Source organism: Myotis daubentonii, chromosome 1 (genome assembly GCF_963259705.1).
Source record: "Myotis daubentonii chromosome 1, mMyoDau2.1, whole genome shotgun sequence".
NCBI lineage: Eukaryota > Metazoa > Chordata > Mammalia > Chiroptera > Vespertilionidae > Myotis > Myotis daubentonii.
The window spans coordinates 179,191,021-179,215,381 of record NC_081840.1 but is presented as its reverse complement, the minus strand read 5'-3'; the positions used below and the strand labels follow the sequence as shown (position 1 = coordinate 179,215,381).

At 49.3% G+C, this 24,361-nt stretch overlaps 1 protein-coding gene across 1 annotated transcript in view; it reads right to left on the bottom strand.

Annotated features, from left to right (window-relative positions):
- Window positions 1-23,597, bottom strand: part of SCD5 (stearoyl-CoA desaturase 5) — a 146,735-nt gene extending 123,138 nt beyond the window's left edge. Inside the window, exon 1 of the mRNA XM_059667196.1 lies at window positions 23,029-23,597. Coding sequence (XP_059523179.1) covers window positions 23,029-23,260 — 232 coding nt within the window. The 5' untranslated portion in view covers window positions 23,261-23,597. The remainder of the gene's footprint in view (window positions 1-23,028) is intronic.
- Window positions 23,598-24,361: the final 764 nt, after the last annotated feature.

The window sequence follows — 24,361 nt, the reverse complement described above, 5'->3', positions numbered from 1 at the left end:
GAAAGACAAATACTGTATTCTCTCACTTATGTGTGAAATCTTAAAAAGCCAAACTCATACAGAGAGTAGACTGGTAGTTACCTGGGCTGAAGGGCAGAGGAAATGAGGAGTACTGACCAAAGGGTACAAACTTCCAGTTATAAGATTAATAAGATTAACAAATTCTGGGGATCTAATATGCAGCATGATGATGAGAGTTAATACTATTATATCATTCTAGAGGCCTGATGCATGAAATTTGTGCAAGAGTAGACCTTCCTTCCCCCAGCTGCCAGCACCAGCTTCCCTCTGGCACCCGGGACCCAGGCTTCCCTGGCATCCCCGGCTTCGTCCTGAAGGTCATCTGGAAGGACATCTGGTCTAATTAGCATATTATGCTTTTACTAGTATTATTATAAACTAGAGGCCCGGTGCATGAAATTCATGCACTCGGGGGTCCCTCAGCCCTCCTGTGCCCTCTCACAGTCTGGGAGCCCACAGGGGATGTCTGGCTCAGGGCTTCTGGCTGAGTGGTGCTCCCCCTGTGGGAGCACACTGACCACCAGGGGGCAGCTCCTGCATTGAGCATCGGCCCCTGGTGGTCCGTGCGCATCATAGTGACCAGTCATTCTGCCATTCAGTCTATTTGCATATTAGCCTTTTATTATATAGGATACTTGAAAGTTACTAACAAGAGTAGATATTAAATGTTCTCACCACACACAAAAAGAAATGATAACTATGTGATAGGATGGAGGTGTTAGCTATTGGTGGTAATCATTTTGCAATATGTATAAAATCAACATGCTATACACCCTAAACTTACACAATGTTATGTGTCAATTATATCTCAATAAAGCCGGGGGGAGGGGGAATCTATGTGTTTAAGAAGACTTTCTCAACCTTGGCACTAAGCGATGTTTTAGACTTGATAATTCTTTGATTTGGGGACTATGTTGTAATTGTGGAATGTTTAGGGTACCTTGGTTTCTCTACACTTGAACTAGTAGCAGCCTCCCCTCCAGTTAGACATCTAGAAATGTCTCCAGAAATTGCCAAATGCCCTTTCCAGTTGCAAACCACTGGTCTAAAACCTTTAAAATACACATAGAAATATATCCTGTGAAAGCTTTATTCTGAGGAAACAATTAAGGGTGTGCATGAAGATGAAGCCAGTAGGATGTAGTATTGTTGAAAAGAGCAACAACTACAACAAAAGAACCACCTAAATGTCCAATAATAGGAGGTTAAGTATATCCAAACTTTGGCATGCTACCCTGTCATTAAAAAACAATCCACGATTCACATTTATGGGCATGGAAAGATGTCTATGATGTACCAACTAACAAAAAGAGCCGACAACAGGATTATACTATAATTACAGAGTGAGAGTATAGTTATGCATAGAGAAAAAAGTCTAGGAGGGTATAGCCCAAAATAGGTATCTCTCAAATGGGGAGATGCACGTAATCTGTTTTCTTTTGCATGTTTGTTTTTCTAGAATATCTAAAATGAACAAGTATTACTTAACTTATAAGATGTAAAATACTATTACTCAGAAAAGAAAAGAAAGCAGTCCTAGGTCTCAGGACTCCCTCCACTCTGCTTCTCCCAGTAGGTAAAGAAATATATTACCTGAGGGAACGTAACTAGAACACAGGCTTCTCTCTCCACCCACTCTGTCTTCTCCACCCACTGTGTCTTCTCAGAATTCCAATTAAAAGAAAAGATCAGTTTTGAGAAGAAAGGAATTTGCCCTTCAACCATCAGCAAAGCTTTCATGGTGGCACCCAGGGTAGGGCTGGAGCCGTCCCTAAACCCTTAGGCTCAAACTACTACCCTTGGCCTTGCCCAGCTGCCCTGGAGGCCCCACGGGCCCTTCTGGAGCTGCTGCTGTTTCCTCTGGCACATTCCAAAACCTCTAAGCCAAGGAGCTAGCCCCTTGACTCCCTCCCTCCCTCCTGCAGCCTGCCACTGCCACTTCCCTGCTAATTAACACCTCCGGCAGCCGGGGCGGGGTGCACAGAAGAGATGGAACACCAAGTCATTGCTTCTGTCTGCCTGTTGCCAGCAAGGGCAGTAAACTGATTGCTGGGAAAGCACTGGCAAACATCCGTCAGGATGGATTAGCTGCCATCCAGGGGTCACGGGCTATAACCGTCTATCTTTCCTCCCACATGGTTCCCTTGGCCCCCACCTCCAGGCCTTCTCTCCCTCACACCTGGCTGGGAGCTGCCTGAATTCTGGATGGAATCCAGGAAGGCTGGAGCTGTGGAAGCTCAGGTCTCTGGCTCTGGGGTCCTGCAGAGAAAAGCACCTCCACAGGTGTGGGCGTGGGTGTAGTGTGCTGAGGCGGATAATGGCAAGCAGGGGAACAAGAACACTTGGTCAGCCATCCTGAACTGGCTTGGTCCTTGGCAACTGAGCCCACGCTCCTCTGAGGACATCATGACCATTAGTTCTGGCCAGAGACCTGTCGGATGGGTGGAGGCCCCAGGGTCCTCATTTTAACCCCTGCATGCCAGGCACAGTCTTGGCCCTCTCTCGGAGCACCTAACCCAGTGGTCAGCAAACTCATTAGTCAACAGAGCCAAATATCAACAGTACAACGACTGAAATTTCTTTTGAGAGCCAAATTTTTTAAACTTAAACCATATAGGTAGGTACATTGTTATTAACTTAATTAGGGTACTCCTAAGGCTTAGGAAGAGCCACACTTGAGGAGCCAAAGAGCCGCGTGTGGCTCGCGAGCCGCAGTTTGCCAACCACGGACCTAACCCAACAAGCCCCATGATGTCAGGCTGGAGCCAGAAGCACGCTCTCCATGAGACGAGGAACTGGGACGGGCAGGATCAGAATTCTCCGAGTTCACACCCTGGAAGCGAAGGCCAGGCTTCTTCGCCGCCTCTCCACTCCCGCCTCTAGAATGTAGGTTCCCCCGAGATGAAGCAAAGCACCTTTCGAACAGCATCACACATCCAGCGCAATTAAGAAAAGTTCTGGCCCTAGCTGGTTGGGCTCAGTGGATAGGGTGTCGGCCTGCCGACTGAGGGGTCCCAGGTTCAATTCCAGTCAAGGGCATGTACCTGGGTTGCAGGCACATCCCCAGTGGGGGGTGTGCAGGAGGCAGCTGATCGATGTTTCTCTCTCACCGATGTTTCTAACTCTCTATCCCTCTCCCTTCCTCTCTGTAAAAAAAATCAATAAAATACTTTAAAAAAAAAAAAAAAAGGAAAGTTCTGTGATAAGAAAGTGAGTCCTCAGGCCCAGGGCCCACAGTCTTGGCAATTCCCTGGGAAACAGGCCTCAGATATCATCACTCGTGACATCTGAGAACGCCCCAGACACACACAGTACTTTACTCTGGGCAGGCGCGGCTTCATGATGTGTGACATAGGCCACACGTGTAGGAAGGCCCCTGCTTAAATACTCTGCTGTCACCATCATGAAACTCCTAATAACTGATAAACAAGAGCCTCATGTTTTCAAGCTGCACTGGGCGCTGTAAATTCCGTGGCAGGTCCTGCTTCGGGGAAAGTTTCTTGGTCACCTTCTTCCCACCTTCCCTGCCCCGATCTCAGGGCCAAGACTCCACACAATCACAGTAGGGGTGCTTTCCCAACCAGTGATGGAAACCAAATCACAACCAGCAAAAGCCCTAAATCCATGCAATTAACCAAAACAGTCTGCTCAACAAGGCAAAGCCCCACCCCAAAGCTGATGCTGCCCGCTTGAGACCCATTTCTCCCCTCAAGAATCCACCCCCATCTTACTGTCACTTTTATGTGACTCACAGGTCACATGACCAGGGGCTCTTTCCCCTCTGCATTTTCTTACATAGATTTGCACACCTGTTTTTGTTGCTACTGTCATTGGCTGGGTGTTCTGTTTTCCCACCTCTTGTCCTCTCATCTCTGCTCACATGTTGCACACACACATTCATAAGGGATATTCCAGGCAGGCCAAGGATCTCTCCGTACCCCTATCCCAAATAAAATGTAAATCGAATAGTTTCAAGACCCTAAGCTGCCCTCATCCAATTGTTGCTAATAACATATGTCACCCCAATGACTGGCTGGAGGTGAGTGGTCAAACATTAGCATCAGCAAATATCCTTTGGAGGGTCCTCAGGAGCATGGCAGGTCCTGGCCAGTGGGCTGAGCCTATGAAATGGCCGGACCATCCCCCAGGGAGGGGAGGATGAAGTCAGAAAACTTGGATGACCCTTTGAAGTGCCCATCACAAGGACGAGTTCTCCTCAAAAGAAGGTTATACATAACTGAGTGTTTCTGTCCTGGTGGTACCTACAGCCAGAGGAATCAATGCAAACTAGTTTTCTTTGGCAGAATAATGGCCACCCAAAGATATCCAGACCCTGGTCCCTCGTACCTGTGAATATGTTACATTACAGGACAAAGAGGGAGTAAGGTTGCAGACGGAATTAAGGTTGCTCATCACCTGACTTTAAAGATGATAAAACTATCTCTGCTTGTCCAAGTGGGCCCAATGTAATCACAAGGGTCCTTAAAAGTGGATGAGAAGCAGCAGAGGAGGTCAGGGTGATGTTATGTGAGAAGGACTTAACTAGCCCTTGCTGGCTTGAAGATGGAGGAGGGGACCATGAGGCAAGGAATGTAGGCAGCCTCTAGAAGCTGGAAAAGACAAAAAAAAAAAAAAAAAACCAACAAAAAAAAAAAACAGATTCTCCCCTCCAGCCTCCTGAAGGGAATATAGCCCTGTCCACACTGATTTTAACCCAGGGAGACCTGGGCTGGACATCTAGACACAAGATGATAAATTGTGTTGCTGATAAGTCACTAACTTTGTGACAATTTGTTACAGCAGCAACAGAATACTAACACGCTGGGTCCTTAGGATTCTCATCACCAGTATTAACAAGCAGAGCTAAGCAGAGGCAGGGAAAGGTCCTCAGAGGTACCATTACAGCTCCCCTCATGATGAGGAGACCATGAAAAAATTGTAAATTAAGTAAAAAGATGAAAAACACCTTTTGCTTTTTTGTACTGGGTTGTCCCACAATCCAAGGGGGAGCCCTCATTCTGGGGGGGTGGGGAAGGAGGTCCATAAAGGCCTACTGAATCCAGAAACTCCTGAATTTTCCCTTCATCCCATCAAAGCTTAATTATCCTATGCATTCAGTGAGACCTGGAAGTGACTATATTGGCTATAGACACACTCGGGCAGTGGTCGGCAAACTCATTAGTCAACAGAGACAAATAGCCAAAACCGGTTTGGCTCAGTGGATAGAGCATCGGCCTGCGGACTGAAGGGTCCCAGGTTCGATTCCGGTCAAGAGCATGTACCTGGGTTGCGGGCATATCCCCAGTAGGAGATGTGCAGGAGGCAGCTGATCGATGTTTCTAATTCTCTATCTCTCTCCCTTCCTCTCTGTAAAAAATCAATAAAATATATTAAAAAAAAAAAAAAAAAAACAGAGACAAATATCAACAGTACAACGATTGAAATTTCTTCCAAGAGCCAAATTTTTTAAACTTAAACTATATAGGTAGGTACACTGTTATTAACTTAATTAGGGTACTCCTAAGGCTTAGGAAGAGCCACACTTGAGGAGCCAAAGAGCCGCGTGTGGCTCGCGAGCCGCAGTTTGCCAACCACGGCACTAAGGGATAATGGATGGTAACATATAAATGACTACTCATTTACTGTTTGTCCTCTTAGGAAACGCTGGCATGTTTACTGTGATTTCTTCCAGGCCAGCAGTGCTTAACCCTTTTAAAGACAGTCTCCACTGAGAATCCGTTGGAGGGAAAATACCAGCATATGCAAAATCTATTTCAGGGGCTCATGAGCCCCTGAAACACCTACGCCAGCCCAGAAGCCCTGCTGTAAATGCTAGGGCAACTGAGGAAGGTAAATGGAGGGCTGTTGAAGGCCTGTGTCCTTCAAATCACTGCTCACTGTTGGCTACCTACATCCTGCCTACACACAGGCTGACCCGGCTCCAACCTGCACAACTCCAGAATTATTTATAAGCACATCTTTCTCACTGGTATGGGAGACCTTGGGGGTCACAGACCAGAAGTCAGTGAGGAGAAAAAGATGTGAGAAGAATACAGGATTGGGAAATAGAGCAGTGAGAAATGACCGAGGGGGTGGCTTTTGGACAAGATGACAGATCTTGTAGGTGGAGAGACACTAAATCATCACTCCCTCTTAAATTGAACCCGACTACCACCAGAGTGAGGGTGGCTGAGCCCAGGCCCAGGGAAGAGATGGACACCCGATCCCTGTCCACCAAGAGGGTGGATCTCGGCCACCAGGGGTGCATCCACGGGCAATGCTATCCCAGCCCATCCCCACTCCAGAGCTGTCCACACATCTAGTACCCAAATCGCTGCTGTGTAGGGAGAAGTGCTTCTCGAGGTAGTCACCTAAGGAGGCCCACCGGGGCTTAGGAGTTAGAAGGACCTTTGTATAAGCCCTGGCTGCTCTGTGATCTTGGGTGAGTGAGTGAGTCCTCTCTGCACTCCACTTCCTTCAATGCACAATGCGGAAGATACCAGGACAGGTCCTCAGCCCTCATCAAAACCTTAGGGTCAGGCCCTAGCTGATTTGGCTCAGCGGATAGAGCATCAGCCTGCAGACTGAAAGGTCCTGGGTTCGATTCCAGTCAAGGGCACATGCCTGGGTTGTGGGCTTGATCCCCAGTAGGGGGTGTGCAGGAGCAGCCAATCAATGATTCTCTCTCATCACTGATGTTTCTATCTCTCTCTCCCTGTCCCTTCCTCTCTAAAATCAATAAAAATATGGTGTGTGTTTAAAAAAAACACCTTAGGGTCAGCCCAACTGGTGTGGCTCAATTGGTTGCTTAGTCGTCCTGTGCACAGAAAGGTTGCCAGTTCGATTCCCGGTCAGGGCACATGCAGGGGTTGCAGGCTCGATCCCCGGTAGGGGGTGAGCAGGAGACACCTGATTGATGTTTCTCTCCCTTCTTCTCTAAAAATAAAAAATAAAAAACCACATTAAAAAAAAAATAAAGGTAACAGAGTGCCATGCCCTAAAGCAATATTCATAATGGGCCCATCATCAATCACGCACATTCAGGTGGATATTCAGAATAAACAGGAGAAGTAGGTTAGGTCAGATTTGGCCACCAAATGAATTGTTGGATCGAGTTTCCCCTCTAAATTAATTATGAAATAATTCTGTTTTCAAAGTTTTGTTCAGAACTGCAGGTAAGACACAGGGCACTGTAACTGCTCCACAGGGTTACTGTTATGCAGAATTAAAAGAATCACAGCGCCCCCTCCTCCAGCCACCCTGCCCCTCAGGCCTCCTCCTGTCCTGGCATTCATCACACTGGGTTATAACTGGCCACCTTCCAGTAGGAATAACAGCTTGCTCACCTGTGTGTTCCCAGCACCCGGCCCACGTCAGGCACATGTCCCCGAATGTATGGAAAATGGAATTTAATTAGACATCGAAGTCTTCAGCCAGCCTGTCTCCAACCAGGCGGGGACAGCACATCCCAGAAATGCCCTCACTGCGCCTGAACCCAAGCAGAGATGAGAACACCAGTGTGCCTATTCGGCACCAACAGCCAACACCAAGTGCCTGGGGAACTGCTTCTGCACTTTAAAATGTATTTTTTTCATAAACCCAATTAAGATCCACTAGGGAATGGCCCTGGCCAGGGAGAGACTTGGGAGACTAGCACTTCAGCTAATCAGCAAAAATGGGTCTGAGTGCGAAATTGTCCCTCCAGCCCTTGGACGGACGGAGGGACTGAGGAAGCACCTGGCAGCCCCAGGGCCTGAGACCAGCTGGGGGCCTCTGCTTCGCAGGGCAGGCCCCACCTCGGGGCAGTCGGGCACTGGCAAGGGGAGCTCTGCTTCCGTGCTCTGCATTCTTTTCCCTGTGAGGACTCCCACCTGGCTGGGTCTGGAAGCCTCTCGGCCCTGCCCCTTCCTCTCTGCACTCTCCCGAGGCTGAAGGAAGGAAGTGCCCCCCTCCCACCCCGCCCTCAGCTGAAGGCTGAAGGAGCTTCAGATCGAAGCAAGCCCAGCTCTGGCTTGACAACCACCGGAGCTAAACAGAAAAAGAACTTGGAAAGCATGTCTCCTTTCCAAGGAACAAACAGCGGGAAGAACCGAAATATCGTTAGGAGTGGGTGGTCACCCCTCAGGCCGTAGACCTCCTATGTCACAGGGCCACGCTGACAGGGTGCAGCTAGGATCAGCCCTCTGCAGTCCCTGGGAGGCAGTTCATGCCTAGAGCCAGGTGTCTTCCCACCATTATCACTGGTGGGAGGTCAGACACATTCACAAAGGGCCCTCTATCTCCCAGGGCAGAGGAGCCTGGTCCAGGGTGCCCCCAGCACCTGCCTTGTCGCCAGCAGAGCTACATGTCTCCAGCCACCCAAGAAGCAGGGCCATGACTGATCAGAGCAGCGTCTGCTCTTCAGCTAATGAAGGTTATTGTAAAGCCACTCACCTCAGAGAGGAAAGGGGCCTTAGGCAGGACGTCATCACCCTCCACATTTAGAGAAAACAAATCTAAAGGGCCCAACACATCTCCATACAGCAGACTGACAGCACCAAGGTGCTCATCTGTTTAGGGAGTGAGAGTAACGGTCACTCCTCCTCCTGTTGTGCTGGTCCTTCCAGGAGGGTATGTGGGGGGGGGGGGGGTGGCGCGAGGGGGGCAGTTTTGCTGGTGATGAACAAGCAGCTGCTGCACCCAGTCAGTCCTCACACAGTCCTAGGAAAGGAGGTCTCCGGATCCTCTCTGCTGGGTGAAGGTTTCTGCCTACGGCTCACAAGGCTTTCTCCAGAGTTTTTGTTTTTGTTTTCCGCCTCTTCTGAACAGCTTTTCTCTAGGCATCTAAGGGGGTGATCCAGGCACCTCTCCCCACCTGCACCCATGCCCCCAGAGGACAGGCTCACTCCACCTCCCCCCCAAAGCATTCCAGGGCCTTCTGTCTCCTCACCCTCTCCCTCAAGTATCAGCCTGTGTGAGAAGAAAACGTGTGCTGAAAGCAATTCACACAAACAGACGGATCCCTATTAAGGGGAGTCCCCCCAGCTAGTCACAGGCAGAAAATGCTGCCTCTACCGACACTAAGGCAGCTGGGGCTGGTGGAATTGCGGGCAACATAACAAAGCCATGCAACCAATGGGAGCCACCAGCAGGGGGAGGCAATGTGAGGCTGCTGGGGACACCGCCTCGCTCCAGGGCACTGCCCCAGGGGCAGGACTAGGGCCTCCAACCCACAGGGTGTGAGGGCCATCTGCGGTGCCTGTCAAATGCCGGTTCCTGGGCCTGCTTCCAGAGGCTCTCGGTCTCTCGGTCTGGGTACAGCCCCAGTCTGCACCTCAAGGAGCAACCGATGACCCCGGGGCACTGTTTGCAGACCACACCGAGAGGTACTGACTTGCTCATCACCTAGGCCCGTGGTCGGCAAACCGCGGCTCGCGAGCCACACGCGGCTCTTTGGCCCCTTGAGTGTGGCTCTTCCACAAAATACCATGTGCGGGCCCGCACATACAGTGCGAATGAAACTTCATAGCCCATGCGCCAAAGTCGGTATTTTTGTGGAAGAGCCACACTCAAGGGGCCAAAGAGCCGCGTGTGGCTCACGAGCCGCGGTTTGCTGAGCCACAGTTTGCCGACCACTGATCCTAGGCCCGCGGAGTTGAGTTCTCAGGTTTGACCCCTTTCACTTTTGAAAACAGCCTCTCAAAGCCTTTAGCCTAAAGAGCTGAAGGTAGGGGAAAGGTGGATCCTGAGGCTCCCCTCTGAACGATCCCAACTGACACTCCATACTTGGGTATTTACAGATGTCACTGTCTGGAATGTGCTTCAACCTAATCGAAAAGAAAAAAAGCTATATTTTCTTGGGATATAAAGAAACCAGAAACACCAATCAGAAAGGATATATGCACTCCTGTGTTCATAGCAGCACAATTCGCCATAGCCAAGATTTGGAAACAGCCTAAGTGCCCATCAGCAGATGAGTGGATTAGAAAACTGTGGTACATCTACACAATGGAATACTACGCTGCTGTAAAAAAGAAGGGATTCTTACCATTTGCAACAGCATGGATGGACCTGGAGAGCATTATGCTAAGTGAAATAAGCCAGTCAGAGAAAGATAAATATCACGTGATCTCACTCATTTATGGATAATAAAGACCATTATAAACTGATGAACAAAAATAGATACCGAGGCAGAGCAGCATTAAACAGACTGTCAAACTACAGCAGGAAGTCTGGGGAGGGTTGGGGGGGGGGGCAGGTAAGAGATCAACCAAAGGACTTGTATGCATGCATAAAAGCATAACCAATGGACGCAAGACACTGGCGGGGGGGAGGGGGGATTTGAGGGCATGTGCCGGGGGGTAGGGGAGGCTGGGGGAAGGTCAATTGGTGGAAATAAAGGAGACATATGTACTACTATTTGTAATAAAGAAAAAAAGCTATAAAGGACTTAACTGGGATACCTGATGGTATTTGACTATCCACTGTGGAGCAGATAATATCAAGGTTAAATTCCTGGTTTTGATAACTTTATGTGATTCTATTCTTATTCTTAGGAAATACATACTGAAATATTTAGAGATAAAAGGCCATGGTGTCTCCAACTTATTCTCAAATGAGCTCAGAAAAAATAATATACACATGTGTATACATACACGTAGAGAATACAATAAAACAAATGGGACAAGATGTAAATTGTTTAGTCTGGGAAGAGTATATAGGAGTTCCCTATACTAGTCTTACAACTGTCCTATGTTTCTAAAATTATATATCAAAGTAAAAAGTTACAAACAAAAAGAATTCCAGGCGAGTAGAGGATGTAGGCGAGTACAGACTACAATCTTTACTTCTGTGTATGTTTGAAATTTCCTTCCACTGAAACAACTCCCTGTACCAAGCCTCGAGTGTGGGTTGGGTGGCGCTGACCCTGCGAGCCTAGACACCATTTACAACATTAGGGGCCGGGAAGTTTGAGCTAAGAGATTCACCTGAATTTGTGGTGCCCTGCTCCACATCTTGTCCTCCCAGCTATCACCAAAAGGAAATAACTACAATCTTATTTTTACAGTCTTTTTTTCCTGATGATAAAATTAATACCAATTCTTTCAGGGGGAAATCTCATATAAAGGCAATTATAAACCAGAACATTAAAATTACCTTTCAGACACACACTGCCTCTATCACAAAAGGAGTTTTTATTAGGACAGATGAGTTACCTAAAACCTCAGAATTTAGATTAGACTCTAATACCTTTCATTGCATGGTTTTGAGTATACGTATAAATTTAAGCCAGAATGGTAGATTGCTAAAAAAAAAAAAAAAAAAAAAAAGTTCTCACTCAATTAGAATAGAATTGTGAGAGAAGCCAAAGATTATATGGCTCAGATGATAGCAAGAGGATGCATATGCAGAGGTGATATTAAAAATATTTGACAACCCACAGGGCACCAGCCAATTAAAACTAATCAGAACCAATGAAGGTTTAAGCCTTGCAGCTGATTGACCCTTTAGCCCCTGGGGTGTTGGGAATTCCAGGAGTATTTTGAAAGGCACCAGCTATTTTAACAAGTGATAGAGCAACAGTGGTGCATGAGATGTCAGCTCTAATAACTGCGGTTGATCCAGCCCTCAGGGGGGCTATGCCAAGGTTAGGTTCATATCCAGCCTATACTCTACTGAGAGGATAGTGACTTAATTCTCTCCAGAGCGCCAGATGGAGTCAAGACCCTGAGTAATATGAATAAAGCTCAAAAATGTTCATGACTCACCCACTTTTCAAGAGAGACCGAGCCAAACACAATGGGTTTGATCGGGGAGGCGGGTGGGTGTAAGGGGGAAACATATGTGGGCATTATTCACACTGGCTAATAAGTATCTCCCGGTGCTTATAGAGACTCCAGGGCAAAACAAATGCTTTCGGGGACACTCAACTGAGTCATAGGCTGAGAACAGAGACGAGCTTCATTATAACCATGTGCAAAAGCTTCTACCAGACATATTTTTTAGAGGAATGGATTGAAAAACTGCTCCATGAGACAGTTAAATTTTAGAAATTCATTTCTAATTCCACGCAGGGAACTTTTAAAGAAGAGTAGATTCCCTTATCTACCCATGCCACGAGAACACTGTTGGTTATGGTACTAGGGCGCATCACAGACTGGGTCTTGGGTTTTTTTACACAGAACCTGGCTCAGGACCATCAGGAACTAGTTGTTGGCTTAATAAATGCTTTCCGATGAGGAGGAAGAGGATGCTATTGGAGATGACCTTGCCCACTGGGTCACAGGTTGCATGTGTAAGCCACTGTCTCTGCAGGGAACCAGGCTGAAACCAACACAGTCAAATTTAAGTGTATGATGATATTCATATAACAGGCAGTGATATAGGTAGAAAATAAATTTAAAACTGAGTTCTAAATATTGTCTAGCTTCATTTCCAAGTCCGTTGGTATTAGGTTCCCAACCCCCCCAAACACACCCCATTTCAAGGAAATTTCACTCTCAGAAAATCACCACATCAATGTCACCTACAAATATGGAGAGTAGTGACCAGCTCCTGATAAAGCCACCCAACCACCACCCACAGGGACATCGCTTAAGCACTGACCTTAGGGGGCACTTTACATGCCATCTTTGACTTGAAGATTTTCCACAAATGGCTCCACTACAGTCCTGCTATACATTTTCCCCTGTCTGCACGTTAACATACAGTTTCCAAACTCTCTAGCCAAAAGCGATTGTTTTGTTTACCTGATCACATGGACAGCAACTTCCTAAGTAAAAATGCTTCTTTCTAGGTTGTCTGTGCAAATAGAAAGTACTTGCTGGGTGAGTTACGTGGACTTTTAAATGCCCCACAAAGTGGAATTTGAGGCAAGAGAACAGAAATCTGGCTGTGACTTCATCTCTGAGGCTCTGTGTCACCTGAAAGATGAAGAAAATGAGCCACCAAGAAAACTATCAGTCTGGGAAAACGGTGTCGCCATGGAAAACCTTGGGAGAGAATGCATTCTAAGTCACTCGTTTTCCCATTCTCTGTGCCCAGAGCCACCTTCTCCAGCCCACCTCAGCCCAAGAAAACCCAGGAGAGCAGCAGAGAGCTCTGGGGGTCAGGGTGATGCACCGGGAGGACACAGGTGCAGAAGGACATGCCAATTTCTGGGGCATTGACAGAGCCTCTCACTCCCCAATCTTTCCCCCAACATAACATGGAAAGTTCTCTACCAGGGAAAAAACATTTTTGACATTAAGAGATAATATGCAAACTTCCCTTAGGACAGTGATTTTTCAACCTTTGTCATCTCATGACACACATAAACTAATTACTAAAATTCTGCGGCACACCAAAAAATATTTTGCTGATCTGACAAAAAAAAAAAAAAAGTATAATTTTGAAAAAAAAAGTATAATTTTGATTCATTCACACCAGACAGCTACTGTGTTGGCTGATGTCATTTTTCTATTTGACAATCTAAGGGAAAAGAGGTCAGTGCCCTGACTAAGTAGTCAGGAATACATGCTTTAAACATGCTTGCAGCACACTGGTTGAAAATTGCTGCCTTAGGAAGAAAGGCCCCACAGTTATTAAATTCACTCATTCATTTATTCCTTCATTCATTCACCCAACATTGTGTATGTTGAGCAGAGGCTGTGTGCTGGGTCCCAGGGAGGCAGAAATGCCATCAAACAGCTCAGAGCTTTGTGGGAAAGGCAGACATTGACAACTCACTGCAATGACAGCAAGATCGGAGACAAGCATAGGGGGTAGCAAGTAGAGGGGAAGAGTACACTAAAATATAAAACCAGGCCCCTGGCCAGGTTAGAGCGTCGGCCCGCACACTGAAGGGTTGCGGGTTCGATTCCCGGGCAAGGGCACATACCTGGGTTGCAGGTTCGATCTCTGGTACCAGTCGGGGTGCGTGGGGAAAGGCAACCAATTGGTGTCTCTTTCTCAGTGGACGTTTCTCTCTCTCTCTCTCTCTCTCTCTCTCTCTCTCTCTCTCTCTCTCTCTTCCATTCTCTCAAAAATCAATGGGAAAATATATATATGAAACCAGAGTCGTTCCAGGGAATGGAGGTGACACTGAAGAGTGAAGGTCATGAGAAGGTCCTGAGAGGGGGCAAAGGAAGCCCCTGGAGCAGAGGTGCTGGCTGCCCCAGCTGCCATGCCCTCTTCTTCCTTGAGCAAAGCCTGGGTTTTGTGTGGCTCTTCACCACCATCACCCCAACCCAATGTAACTCACTGGCCGGTCCACACGAGGCTGAATCCCTGGCCAATGGCTGGTTTAACAAGGGACTTGGGACACCATCCTGCAGGTGAGACTTGGAGACATCAGCTGGGAGGCAACCAGGAAAGATATTTTTTTTTCTCCCTGAGAAAGTGAGACTAAAGGGCAGCCCCTTCTTCTGTATGACACTGCAGTGACTCCCATTGCTGCCTGGAACTCTGGCAGCCATCTCGTAACTATGGGGGAAACTAAATTCACTAAGGGCACCGCGGCAGACATGAAACCTGCTCTCTGGTGACACTGAGTCATCCCCGAAGTGGCCAGCCTACGTCCTCTTATCAGTGACATTAGAAAATTCCCCTATCAATGAAGCCATTTGTGCTACATGCAGCCGAAAGCATCCTAACTGACACAACTCGCTTCACAATTCTGTGGAAGGTGGGCCTCCCCCAGGCCTCCTCACCTTTACCAGTTCCTCTGTTAAACAGGCTGACTTCCCCAGGGCCATGCACAGAGCTTCCCTGTTATTTTCCTCCAGCTCTATTTATGAGGACAAAATTAATTTTCTAGCCCATGAATTAAACATTGCTGCTCCGGCTGAAAGGTTTTAGCAATAGCCTTTGGTTGGCAAGAGAAGCAGATTCCCAACATGTTCTAAACACACTACAAGGAGGCAGAGGGTCGGAGGCAATCAGAGGGGAGGCAGAAGGGAGGCGGCCATGAAGGGAAACAGGACGAGTTGACCAATCCCACTCACATCCAGCTTCTCTGAATTGTCAGCCTGTGGCTGGGCTGCGGGCTGGGGAGCGTCTCTAACTTTGGCATGTGGATAAATCACCTGGAGATCTTACTAAATTCAGAAGGTCCGGGATGGGGTCTGAAAGTCTTTCCTTCTAAAGAGCTCCCAGATGGTGCTGATGCTGCTGGTCCCCGGACCACAGCCTGCCTGACCCACAGAGCCCTCCAACCTTTCCTACGAAGCACCAGGCCCTGCAGTGACCCCAACAACTGTGGAAACGGGAAGCAGAACTGACCATCCCTGAAATGTGGGTTAGTGAGAACCAGCTGCTCAAACTCAGGCTCAAGGAAGGAAATGAAGTGAGAGCACCCAACACCCCTACACACACACACACACACACACACACACACACACACACCTTTTAGAAACACAGGAAAGAGTCAAGAACAGAGGAAGAAGGGGACCAGAAGGGGGGCACACTGGGTGTGGTATTCGGGTACTGTTATACCCTTTGGGGCATTTTACTATTTTAGAGCCGGGAAGAACCTGAGTCCGTGGCATCAAATGCCCAGCTGACACAGTATTCCTGCCCTCACCTCAGCTGCAGGCAGCCTGAGGGGCCCAGCTCCAATGTATATGCCCCAAGGTCTTCCCTGAAAAACTTCAGGCTCCCTCATCCCTCCGAGTGTCTGGTCTAGAAATCTGGCTGCCGGCCATTCTATCATAGCAGACATCAGTGGTGTGTGGGAGGGCTGAGGGGAGGAGGCGAGAGGCAGGCAGAGGTTGAAGGGCAGCCTGACCTCCTCCCGGTCCTGCTGGCCCCACTGAATCCTCCCGGCCCTGGTCACCGCAGACTTGCCGAACCATCCGTCCTTGAGCCTCCCTGTCTGTCTCTCTCCCCACAAGAGCTGCTCAGGGAACAGCTCTGCTCACGCTGTTCCCTGTGGCGACAATGCCACCTCTCCCACACCCCGGGGCCGGCCAGCCAAGGGCCTCCTGCCCGGCTCCATGGCTGCCGCCTCCTCGGGAGCCTCCCAGCCCCCTGAGCTGGCGCTGTGTAACCAATGCTGCCTTCGCAGTCACACCACCTGTGCACCTGTCTGTCTCTCTAGCTGGCCCGAGTGCCACGAAGTCAGGGATGGTGCCAGTTCCCAGCAGGTAATGGGTGAGTAATAAATATTATTGAGCAAAACAATTAAATCATGATTCTTACCAGCTGTACATCAGAAATACCTAAATGACTTAAAAAAAAAAAAAAAGCCAGAACATCACTCCGAGAGACTCCAATCCAGTACATCCCGATGAGACCGAGGCTTCCTAAAAGTGTAAAGGCTCCCCAAGCGATACTGCTGTGCGGCCACTTTTGACGGTCATTGGAATGGAAGAAATGAATGAACTGTGGATGAATGAATGTGGCTGCCTGTTCACATACAAAATGGACAAACAACAGGCTTTTATGAGGGAGGACGGCTGTTGTTGTGGCCACCAATCCATTTCCAGGAGAAATAAACCAGAGACAAACTGCTGTTAGCCCTGGCCAGGGCTTTCTGATGACCAGGGGGCAATCTGGAGCAAACATCAGCCTTCAAAGGATGAGGCAAATGCGAGAAGGCAGGACAGGAGCAGTGAGGACACGCGTGACTGAGGCGCGAAAGCTAACAGACTCTTGCCGGCATCCTGACCAACTTCTTTTCTGGATTATTTCATTTCCCTCCAGCTGCTGGCTGTACTGTTATTGTCCTTGTAGTGCAGTCGGGGGCACTGAGGCTAAGGAGGGAGAGTTTTCTGCTGAAGGCTGAATTTGAGGGGTTGGGCTTGGAACTCAGACCCTCTGACTCCAAAGCCCATACTCTCAGTCCCAGGGCTGTGGCACTTCCATAGAAACATGGCACGTCTCAGCAAAGGGACACATGGACTGCATCCATGCCAGAGACTACAGAATGTCCAAATAAATGCTCAGCGCCTTGGCCAGGTGGCTCAGCTCGTTTGAGTGTCATCCCTGTACCAAAAAGCTGCAGGTTCAATCCTCAGTTGGGGTGCGTACTGGGCAAGGGTATGGGGTAACCAAAAGATGTTTCTCTCTCACATCAATGTTTCTCTCTCTCTCTCTCTCTCTCTCTCTCTCTCTCTCTCTCAAAAAAAAAAAAAAAAAAGCCAATGGAAACATATCCTCAGGTGAGGATTAAAAAAATAAAAATAAATGCTCAACAAGAATAATGCCACCCAAAGATGATGCTGTCTTTTGAAAAACCTTAAAGAAACCACCATGGCTGTGTCTTTTTATAAATCCATCCATGGCTTTTCCAAGCAATTACTACAATTTTATACAACACACAAAACTAGGTAAGGTGAGAACTAAAGCGTTATGATCAAATATTTGGGCTTAAGGGCTGCGCCTTCCATTTGAGCCACAAGTGCTACGGTCTCAGCCAGCCAGTGGGGTCAGTGCAGGCTTCATGGCCGAGGCCTCCATCGTGGGAGGTGGGATAGTACAGAGCATCGAGTGTCTGCTCTCTGGCAGACCCTTTAGTATATGCCTGTTCTTAAAACAACTTTCACTCAATGTTACTGTCCCCACTTCTCAGACGAGAATACTGAGTTGGACAAACTGGAAAGGGACATGTATGAAGTTGAACTAAGTGGTCATGCCGGGATTCCAGCCCCGGTTTCTACTCTGCTGCACTGTTTCTCACTTCATGATCACAGCGTAGTGTGCAGTGACCTTGACCACTTTTAGAAAAAGAGTGAGCTGATAATATTAACCTCAACCTATATTTATAATGTTGGGACGACAAAGCCAGCAGAAGCACACTCTATTCTGTAGGTTTTGCTGCGCTCCAGCCTTGGGTAAGGCTTTTAGTGCTTAACCATTTATTAAAAGTGCAAAAGTGGCAACAACAATGGGCTGACAATTACAGGGTTTAAAAGGAATAGTCGTTTACATTTTTCAGTTTTTTAGTAGTTTAATTGAGCATTTAAAAAATTTTTTAAAGAGGACTCAAGGAGACGGTGGAGGGGGGGGTGTCAAAACTGAGATCCTAAAAGATTTAGAAAAATGATTTGGCCCTGTCTCTACTGCAACAGTCCCCAAAGAAAAACACGATAGACCTTTTTCCCTTCCACTAAAGAAAAACAGCCAGAATTAGGTCCAATAATAATAATTGCAGCTGACAATCACTATACACCAGCCAAGGGCCAGGCACTGTGCTAAGTAATTTATATATATTATCTAATTTATGATTTCAATCCTCTTGAATTTGTAGAGACTTAGTCTATGTCCTAACATGTGGTTTATCTTTGACAGTGTCCAATGTGTACTTGAGAAGAATGTATATTCTATACCTTTGGGGTGAAATGTTCTGAAGATGTCAATTAGTTCCATCTGATCTAGTGAGTCAGTAGGATTGCTGTTTCCTTGTTGACTTTTTTGTTTAGAAGATTTATCCAATGATGTCAATGGGGTATTAAAGTCTCCTACTATGATTGTATTGCTGTCATATATTATCTAATTTAATTCTCACCACTTTGTGAGCAAGCAGTGTTACTATAACCATTTTATAGATGAAAAAGCTGAGGTTTAAGGCCATGATCGCTCCAAGGCCATGAAGCTGGTAAGTTAAGTAGGAGAGAGGAATTCACATTCAGATCTGTCTCTCTCAAGGCCTTCCTCACTCTAAAAATCTGGAGGCAAGACAGACGTCCATTGTGGTCGGCCAGCTCAGCCAAGGGTTTGGTGAGCCTGAGGGGGGTCTGCGAAGGATTTAAGAAAAGACAGACAAAGAGAATAAGCTTGGTCTAGATCAGTGATGGCAAACCTATGACACGTGTGTCATAGGTGACATGTGAACTCATTTTTTTGGTTGATTTTTCTTTGTTAAATGGCATTTAAATATATAAAATAAATATCAAAAATATAAGTCTTTGTTTTACTATGGTTGCAAATATCAAAACATTTCTATATGTGACACGGCACCAGAGTTAAGTTAGGGTTTTTCAAAATGCTGACATGCCGAGCTCAAAAGGTTCGCCATCACTGGTCTAGATGGATCTTCCTGTGCCTGGCTAAGGCCACAGAGAGAGAGATCCACACAGCAAGCTGAGCCTTTATTTTATAGCCAGAGGTAAACAAGGTAGTGGTCACCATAGTTACATGTTCTTGTGAGTTTCACTTGTTTTGGCAGCACTTGCTGCACCTCCCACAGCCCATTAGTTACCCAGGAAGGATCTAGGGAGCAGCATAAGGTCAAGCTTAATTGTGCTAAGAGGGCTTTGCCCTCTAAGCTGGAACTTGTTTGTGGCTTTGCCAACAGGTCAGTCCAAGGCTTAACCCTATAGCCGCTCCCTACAGTCCATGCCCACACATTCTTGGTCTCCTTAACCTTAGGAACTTGATAGAAAAAGTACCACAACCCAGCAGACATCAGGACCATCCCAGGTGTGGATGCAGGTCACCCAATGCCTGGCAAAAGACAGTTCATCTTTGGGCAACTCTCAGCATTGGCCAGAATTTGACTGATCAACCAGCACTTTCCAAACCCCAGCCTCTCCTGACCTCCCTGGCCCCAGGCTGCTTTGTTAATTCCTGCTACCTCTCGGCTTCCTCCCCATAGGCTGAATGCCACCGGGACTGGCCAGCTGCTCCAGCACCAGGGAGGCCAAAGAATCCTATACTGGCCTAGAAATGGCCATGTTTGCCCTGGGCAGGATGAAAGAAGGGAGCAAATCGCTGTTTTGCATGCCTGGTACCGTCACTGAAGTTGTCCTGTGAAGGGACAAAACCCATGAGGTCACCATGAGACGCTGCCTTTACCCCTGATCAGGACGTGGGTGATATTTCCAGAGAAAGCAGAAAAGTCCCTGACATTTCTGGAAACCAAGAATCGGAAGGCCTGGACACAAGTCGGGGCAAACCTCCCTGGGAAGGAGTCCCAGGAATTCTATTTTGATACCATGACTGCTGCTCCTTACTCCTGGTTCTACTCCTCTTGGGATTCAGGGCACGTAGCTGCTCCTTGGGCCCAAACCCTCAAAGCAGACACTTTTGTGAGCTCAAGCCTTCAGGTTAAAATCTCCCTCCAATTGAAATTTGCATTCCGGTCTCGAAACTCATAAACTCACCCTTCAGGACCTGTGGGCACCAAGAGCATTCCGTTCTAAGCTTGCCCACTCAGAACACTTCGACGATAAGGAAAATAACCTGCTCTAGCCCCAAGAACAGCCATGAAAAGGGGGGGGTTAGGCACTGGAGGAGGTTGGACTGAACGACTTGATGGATCTCTCATGGATGACATTTTACCACCATGCAAATTACTCTCCGCACACTGCGCACCTAACATCCTCTGCTGGATGCACTGCATGGATGCCTGTTTCCAGGGCAACCTCACCTGGGTTGGGGAGGCAGCAAGCAGTGGATAGGGCTAAGCCTATTTCCTCAACAACTTAGGTCCCTGAAGTGGATAAACAGCCTACTGGTGCAGGAATTCAGCTAGATAGAGCCAGTGAGGGAGGGGGTGAAAGAGAATCCAGGGAGGGGAGGGGTTTGTGGGTCAAGGAAACAGAGCTTTCTCTGAAAATAACCTTGAGTGGATGGTGCCCCTGGCCTTCCAGCTGCCCTAAATATCCTAGCCACAGCACAACCCATCTTAGCAGGTCTTTGTCCCTCATTTCTTCTCCCACAAGATATCCATCAGATAAGATTCATTTGTTTGGAATGTTCCTAAGTCACAATTTTGAAACTAGAAACTATAACATCCACCATTGCCTGCTATTTTTATTTTTTCTTTCTTTCTTTTTGAAAGGATGCACTGAAGCACAGGTAGGGAGTTAATCAAATTAAGAGAATGGAGCCAGGGCAGTGTGGCTCAGTGGTTGAGCATCGACCTATGAGGTCACAGTTCGATTCCCCATCAAGGCACCAGCCTGGGTTGCAGGCTCAATCCCCAGTGGGAAGCATGCAGGAGGCAGCTGATCAATGAGTCTCTCTCATCATTGATGTTTCTATCTCTCTCCTCTCCCTTCCTCTCTCTGAAATCAATATAAAAACATTTTTTAAAACAGAGAGAGAATGGAGCTGATGAAAAGTGGCTAAGGCAGAAGACTATGCAGGGAGGTACAAGGATGGGATTTGAGGAAACCAGATTCCTTCAGTGTGTTGACTTCTCCCAGGAAGCTGGAGGAATTTGGGGCCAAGGGATGGTGTCCTCTGGCCAAGGTCTTTCAAAACAAAGATTCTGCCTTCACCACAGAGAGCAACCAAGACAGGGCAGAGATAACTTAGCAAACCTGAAGAAGAGGCCTTAGCCTTGTGGCTCCTGGTGGAATGCCAGAGTCACTGGGGTTCAGTGGCTGCAGGGAGTGGAGCCGGTGGCCCTGTGGAGCCCCAGACATGTAAGATAATATTTTAAGTGCTCACGTCTCCCTGAGCTCTCTCTGACACATCAGCTATTAGGCCAAGCCCCAATCCCCCCTCCGCCAGGCAAATGGGCCCTGAAGTCCAACAGTACTGCCCCTGGAGGGGGAGGGAAGAGCACCAGGGAGGCTCTGGGGCACTAAAGGCTTTGGCTGGCAGGGTATACGTGTGTTCACCAATAAATGGCTGGACATCTTACAACTTAGTCATTTAGAGATAAGACAGCAGACAGACCAAAATTAAACCAAAGCAAAACAAAGACCCTGGCGAAAAGGACACAGAAGTGAGGAGCTGCATTAAGTGGGGGAGGGCGGAGCAGGGGGTTACCCAAAGCTTTTAGGGGACTTTAAGTTTTCATGATTCTCAAAGGCCTATGCCCCTCTCACCATTTTTCGACTCTGCATCCCCCCTCTGCCACACCCCCTAAGAGGTACCCAGGGTCTACAAGAGCAGGGTCTGCAGGATTTCAAGGAAATCATTATCAACCTAGCATTGAAGTTGGCAGAAAAAGGTCTTACTTCTTCCTTCCTCTTCCCCTCTAGAAATAAAAGGTTGTTATTTCTCCTGGCACTGTTCCCTGATGATCTCAAAAAACGACGCTGGAAGAGCTCCTTGGAGTACTTGGTCTGTGTCTCGGCCCAGGATGTAAATGCCTGCGCCTTTAGCCCTGGCTACTGCCAGGATGGTGATGGAGGCCAAAACCAGTTGGGCCTGGGGCGTCTTTCAGGTGGTTCATAGGTCAGCAACTGGAATCACATAGGGCAAGCAGAGAGGCCCTGGGGCGGAGAGAAGGGGGAGGAGCTGGGGGGGCGGGGGGAGGAGGGTCGACTCCTGAGCTCCCTCACTGCCGCAGCCAGCAGGTGCTAGGAAGGAGGGTGGCGGGAGAGCCACAGGTGTGAGAAGAGCCCTGCCCGCACGGATCAGAGGGGTACCGGGCCTGGAGGGGTCTCTGCGTGGCCACAACCCGAGCTTAGTACTGGGGGCAGAGCTCTCTCAACGTGAGCTCCTTGTGTTCGCCAAGAAACTTCCGGGGCCACAGAAGTGCAATGGGCATAGAAGATCACGGAGGAGGCAGGGAAGAGGGGCCTTGCAGGGGCGAGGAAGAAGGCTGGTTTCTTCCATCTCGTGCGCGAAATCGAGACTGTCCCTGGGTCAGGTCTCTCCACCCCCCTCCACTTCCTTTCTTGTCCTTAACTCGGCACCAAGGTCCGTGGCCCGCGGAGGACATTGAGGAGCCGAAAGGCTGCAGATAGGAGAGCCCCTGGGACCCGCTCGGGCAACCCCTTCGGGCCGCCTGTCCTCCAGCGCTCAAAGCGGAGTTCAGGGGCGCCCAGCGTCCCCCCTCGCGCGCCTCTCCGCGCACAGCGGCAGCGCCGCAGGACTCTGGGTCCCTCCCGCTCTCCTTCGGGGAGCGGACCAATGCGCCCACTCGAGCAGACCCGCAGGGGAGGGAGAAGTTGAAAATATCTGGGCAGAAAGACCTGCCCGTCCCGAAGGGAGGGCAACTGCAGGCCAAGGGGGCCGGGGCGCCCGGGGCCGGCGAGAGGAGAGCGGAGGGGGCTCCGCACCGCGGACAGCAGACCCGCGACTCCGCGCGCTCCGGCGCGGCCTCGCCACCGTCCGCGGGGCGCAGGGGGCGTCCGCGGGACTTACCCCAGAGCAGGGTGAGCGGCTTCGCTTTGGGGATCAGCACCAGGGAGTACACAGCGGCCAAGTGGAGCAGGCTCATCAGGACGACGTTCCGCCAAACGATGTCCTGCCGCTGCTTGCGTGCGCCCGGCCTCTCCTGACCGCCGCCGCCCTCCGAGTCCTCGACCCCCGCGCGGCTTTCCTCCGCGGCGCTGCAGAAGGGGACCTGGCCCCGATCGGCGGCCCGGCCCGGCATGGCTGGAGAGAGGTGGGCGCCGGCGACAGGGCTGCCAGCAGCAGAGCTCTGCGGGCGGGGATCTCTCCGGTGGGGGCGGGGGCTTCTGCCTTATAGGGGGGATCTCCACACCTCCCGTCCCCGCCTTCCCGGACCTTCTCCGGTTCCTTCTCTCTTCTTCGGGCGCTCAGCGTGGCCTAAGGATGCAAACCTGGGAGCCTGGCATCTGTTGCTGGCGCCTCCCCCATGCCGCTGCCGGGGCTGAACTCGGCTGCGAGGAAGAGGGGCGCGCTGGGGCGGGAGGGGGCGCGAGGGGGCTGGGGGGAGGCAGGCGCGCGCGGAGGGCGGTGGGGGAGGCAGCTCTCGGAGGAAAGACCTGCATAGCTACAGCCAATCACGGTCGCCCTTGGGGCTCTTAAAGAGAAAGGCGCCCCCTCGGCCCCGGCGCCCTGGCTCCGCTGGGCCGGAGGTCGGCAGCCTGGACCCCGGGCGGGGGGCGGGGTGAGGGGTGGTTTGAGGTTCCCGGGACAGGGAGCCTGTTGAGCGGCTCACAAGAAAATTATCTTTCCGTTTTGAAAAACCTTTTTTTTTTTTTTTACTTTTGAGGCCACAGACAGGCCACCATGTTGACGAATTTAAAATACCTCGACACAAGTTCAAGGCCAGATCCGAGATGAGAATCAGAACTCCCGGTGTCTGCAGGTTCGTAGGGCTTTGGGCCTGTGAAAGGATAGAAGGCAGCAGCTCAGCTCTTAGACACACAGTAGGTGCTCCATTAGTGCCTTTTAGAGGATACCTACCTTATTTGGGGGCTCGTTAGTAACCAACAGTGCCCTGACCACCGCGCAGCCCATCAGCTGCGCAACTCTGTTTATGGCAAATTTTCAGCAAGGCGCCGTGCTCGTGGGCTGTCTCCCCAGCCCTCAGTTAATGGAACAGTACCTTAAAGTCAGCACCATTGAGAAAAGGGCTTTAGAAAAAAAATCACCCAGGACGTCTTAAAGAAATTCACCTGTGAAAACGTCGTGCCTGCTCATTCCTCTCCTCCTAATGCAGGTAATTTAGAGCTGTCCAGAGAGAACCCTGCTTGCACAGAAATGCGGAGAGGGGTGCGCTGCGCAT